This window comes from Echinops telfairi, unplaced genomic scaffold (genome assembly GCF_000313985.2).
Source record: "Echinops telfairi isolate 266 unplaced genomic scaffold, ASM31398v2 ScPeMD7_7400;HRSCAF=8409, whole genome shotgun sequence".
NCBI classification, from domain to species: domain Eukaryota; kingdom Metazoa; phylum Chordata; class Mammalia; order Afrosoricida; family Tenrecidae; genus Echinops; species Echinops telfairi.
Window position 1 is genome coordinate 48,935,644 of NW_022111300.1, and position 3,773 is coordinate 48,939,416.

At 50.5% G+C, this 3,773-nt stretch overlaps 1 protein-coding gene across 1 annotated transcript in view; it reads right to left on the minus strand.

Annotated features, from left to right (window-relative positions):
- Positions 1-470: 470 nt before the first annotated feature.
- KDSR (3-ketodihydrosphingosine reductase) overlaps positions 471-3,773 on the minus strand; it is a 32,217-nt gene continuing 28,914 nt past the window's right edge. Inside the window, exons 9-10 of the mRNA XM_013004764.2 lie at positions 2,077-2,178; positions 471-1,316 (exon numbers count right to left, since the gene is read on the minus strand). Of these exons, the coding sequence (XP_012860218.1) occupies positions 1,197-1,316; positions 2,077-2,178 (222 nt within the window). The 3' untranslated portion in view covers positions 471-1,196. The remainder of the gene's footprint in view (positions 1,317-2,076; positions 2,179-3,773) is intronic.

Genomic DNA, 3,773 nt, shown 5'->3' on the forward strand with positions numbered 1-3,773 from the left:
GGCCGGTCTTTGGAGAAGGGCAGCATGCTTGGTGTAGGGTCAGCAAAAAAAAAAAAAAGGGAAGATCCTCAGAGGGATGTGTTGACGTGATGGCTGCCACAACGGGCTCCACCCAGCGATGACCATGAGGATGCTCAGTGTCGCTCAGTCTGTGGTCAGAGGCTTGCGGTGAGTCAGAACCGACTGGATGGCACCGAGCAACCATCACAGCCGTCTCTGGCTACGAGGAGACCTGCACATGGCTGGGTTTTCTTTCTTCAGTTGGGTTAATTAACTCATGATTAATTTAAACAGTCAAGTCAAAACTTTTTGCTTTTTCTTTTTTTCTCGTCCCCCCCTTCCTTTTGTACAAAAGTATGACAGCAGGAGAAGGAAAACTGGGAAGGCAGACGAGGACTGAGGAGATGATGGGGTGATGGGCCAGGCCGGTGAACTCCAGGTCGTCATGGCTGTTTTCAGAAATTGTAAACTTTTAAGTTTCTAAGGTTTTATTTCTCTTCAGAAAATAAGGAAAGAGGCCCCCTTTTCCCCAGGGTTGGGATTTGAAGAGGTGTTCGTTCCCTACGCATAGGTGTCTGAAGAAGACAAGATTCTTCCTTCTAGAAAGTGTGTCTCTCAGACCGCTGGTCTGGCCCTGCTCTCTCACGTCCCCCGGGGCGTCCCGGGATCAAAGAGAGAGAGAAAGTGAGAGGGAGGGGTGGGTGGTGACACTTGGTGTCAGGGGCATGCTGGCGCACTTTAGACCCACTCGTGCCGGGTCATGTCATCTTAAATAAAACACGCCGTGTCAAAAATAAGAAGGGTGGGAGCAGCGGGCACCAGGCGCTGTGAAGTAGCCATCAGGACAGATGCGCGCCACCCAGCACCCTTCTGGACACACTCCGGACGGGGAAAAGGCCAATAAATACGTGAGCAGTCACATGCTCATCCCGGCCACACGCTCCTCGTCCCCACCCTCTGGGCTCCCAGCCCAGGAAGACCAGGGCCCTCCTGCCGCCCCTTTGCACAGTTTTCATCGCCTGGTCTGAGCTGGCCCTCCCTCCCTGCAGCCAGCCCTGCTTCGGAGGGTTCTGGTTCAGTCTCCGGGGGCAGAAATGATACATTACTGTCTGCAGCGGCCACGGCGCCCCACTGAGCGGCAAGCTGTCCACGATACACAGAAGCGGTCCTTTTCCGAGGCGGGGGTGGGGCAGGCATCAGGCCGTTTTGTCCACAACTTCTGATTTCTTTCCCTGCACCATGCAGCGACGGACTATGCTGTCAAAACTCCCGAGGTAAAACAAAGCGATCGTGCGGAAAAGGCCCATGGTCACCACCTGCAAGGCAGAGACACAGAGAGAACTCGGCTGTCAGCTCAGTGTCCTGTTCACCCCAGCTGGGGCCTACGGATCTGTATCTAGTCAACAGGCTCCAAGACACAGCTACGATTGCAGGCTTGCAGGACTCGTTGTCCAGGCCAGCGGAGTGGTCGCCTGCTGCCACAGACAGCAGCAAACTCGGCTCAGTGAATCCGCTCCAAGAGGAAAGGGGCGAAGCAGGCACGTCAGCTTAGAGGGATAGCCACTTCAGTCTCCCAAGTCTCCAACTACAATCAAGGCTGTTGTGGCTCCAGGTTTATGCTCTGAGCACAGAAGTGAGACCCTACATCAGCCTCCTCCAGAACCCCAATCTACATAGGGTTTCCAAGCCTCTGTACATCTTTGTGAGAGCAAACTGCTCGTCTTTCTTTTGCAGAGAGGCTGATGGGCTTGAACTGTCCACTTAGGGGTTAATGGCCCAATGGTTACCCAACAGCCCCATCAGGGCTCCCGGTCAGACCCTACAGACAGGAGTTTCTCTCAAGACAAATAACATAAGCCTCCTTCCTAGTCTCAATGCCTTACCTTAAGAGTTTTCACTTGTTTCCTACTTATTTGTCTTTGGTAAAGAAAAACAAAAACTTGATGCATCAATTAAAATTCTTCGCACCCCTCAAATAAAATCACCCACTCTTTCTCCAGTCTCTTCTTGTGGAGACTTAGTGAGAAGTAGCCTTTGTCTGTCCCTCCATCGGTCCACCAGCTCAGCTGCTCTTACCTGCTGGAGCCCTTCTGTGATCGAGGTTACTGGCGACATTCCACAGGTCAGCAATGAGAGCATGTACCCATCGGAGCCGATGGAACTGTTAAAATTTCCCTGCTAAAATAGAAGGCAAGAGAGAAGAGGACATTGTAGACATATGCTTGTGGGGGTGGGGGGTGGAGGCCAATTTCACAATTCAGGAACCTGAGGTAAACTCACTCATGGTGGGGTGGGGGAGGGGGGACCTGTTAGGGTGTGACCTCTCCAGATAGGAGGGCTCACAGACCCGGGGAGCTGGTGAGGGATAAACCCAGAAGGGCACGGCTTCTCTTGCTGCAGTCACATCTACACGCCTTTCCTGGGTGGCACAAAGCCACGCACAAACACAGAGGCGACGTCACAAGAAGAAGCCCTAATGGGCATCAGTCAATGTCCCTTCTGCTTAAAATGCCCCTGACCTCGCTGGAAAATCCATGTTTTTCTAGAGCTCAATTCCGGAAGACCTGTCATCTCAACGTTCGATGGGCCCCAAGGAGAAGTGCCGTGGGCAGGAGGCTCAGGCCAGCTGCCCCAGCTTGCTTTTTTCCCAGGCAGCATTTTACATGAGAACCCCAGGCGCACTGGCCACACCAAGCAGACCCCGGAAGCCACGTTTTGCGGAAAATGAATGAAGCGAACCTGTCATTTCAAAGGAAGCTCCCAAGGGTATTTGTGGTCAAGATTAAATCTAAGGTTTCTAGGGGGGAAAACACCCTGAAAATGGAGAAAACTTGTACCCACCATTCTGAGTTTGTCAGCTTTTGGGTAAGATCAGCGGTACAACTCAGGACTACAATCTTTTTCCATAACTTTAATGAACCCATATTTTCCCAGTGACTAATGCATAATGCTACACTATCATGAACACAGTATCCAACCAAACTACATAGGCAGACCAGCAGAGTTTAATGTAACAGAGAACAAAAAGTTCATTGATAGTTTCCAATTCTGTGTTGCAACCAGTCTTTAAGAGTTTTGGTGTACATCAAAAGCCAATTATCTGAAACGCTTAGGAAACTCCTTCGCCTCTCTTTTCCAACTACCTGTCCAACTACTAAAATCACCTTGTAAGAGTCGGCGTGAAGGGGCCACTGTTCACGAGCCCAGTGGTGTTCTTCTTTCTATGAGGGTGACCGAGCTGGAAAACACTACTCTCTCCTTCAACTGCAGCTCTGAGAAATCATCACTTTCCACTGAAAGGTTACTTTAAAATATAATGGCCTTGCTACGCTATTAAATAAATTGATGCAAACTTCTAATTTCTGATATGGAAAACAGTGATAGAGAACCCCCATAAACACCAGTTCTCTGGGGTCGAGAGCTTTTAAGAATATAAAGTCATTCTGAGGTGGAAAGGTGTACAAGCTGCTGGACTAAGTGAATTCTGCCAAAATACAAAAACAAAAACACCAAATAAACCACAGAGCACAACAGAGCCAAACGACCCAAACCCACTGCGGTCGAGTTGATTCTGCCTCATGGCGACCCTATGTAGGGCAGGGGGAGCTGCTCCGCTGGGTTTCTGAGGCTGTAACTCTTGAAGGGGGCAGAAAGCCTCATCTTCTTCCTGCAGAGCTGCAGGTGGTGTCGAACTGCCGATTGTGCAGTCAGCAGCCCAACACATAAGCCCTACGCACCAAACCCAAACTCACTGTCATCCATCTGATTCTGAC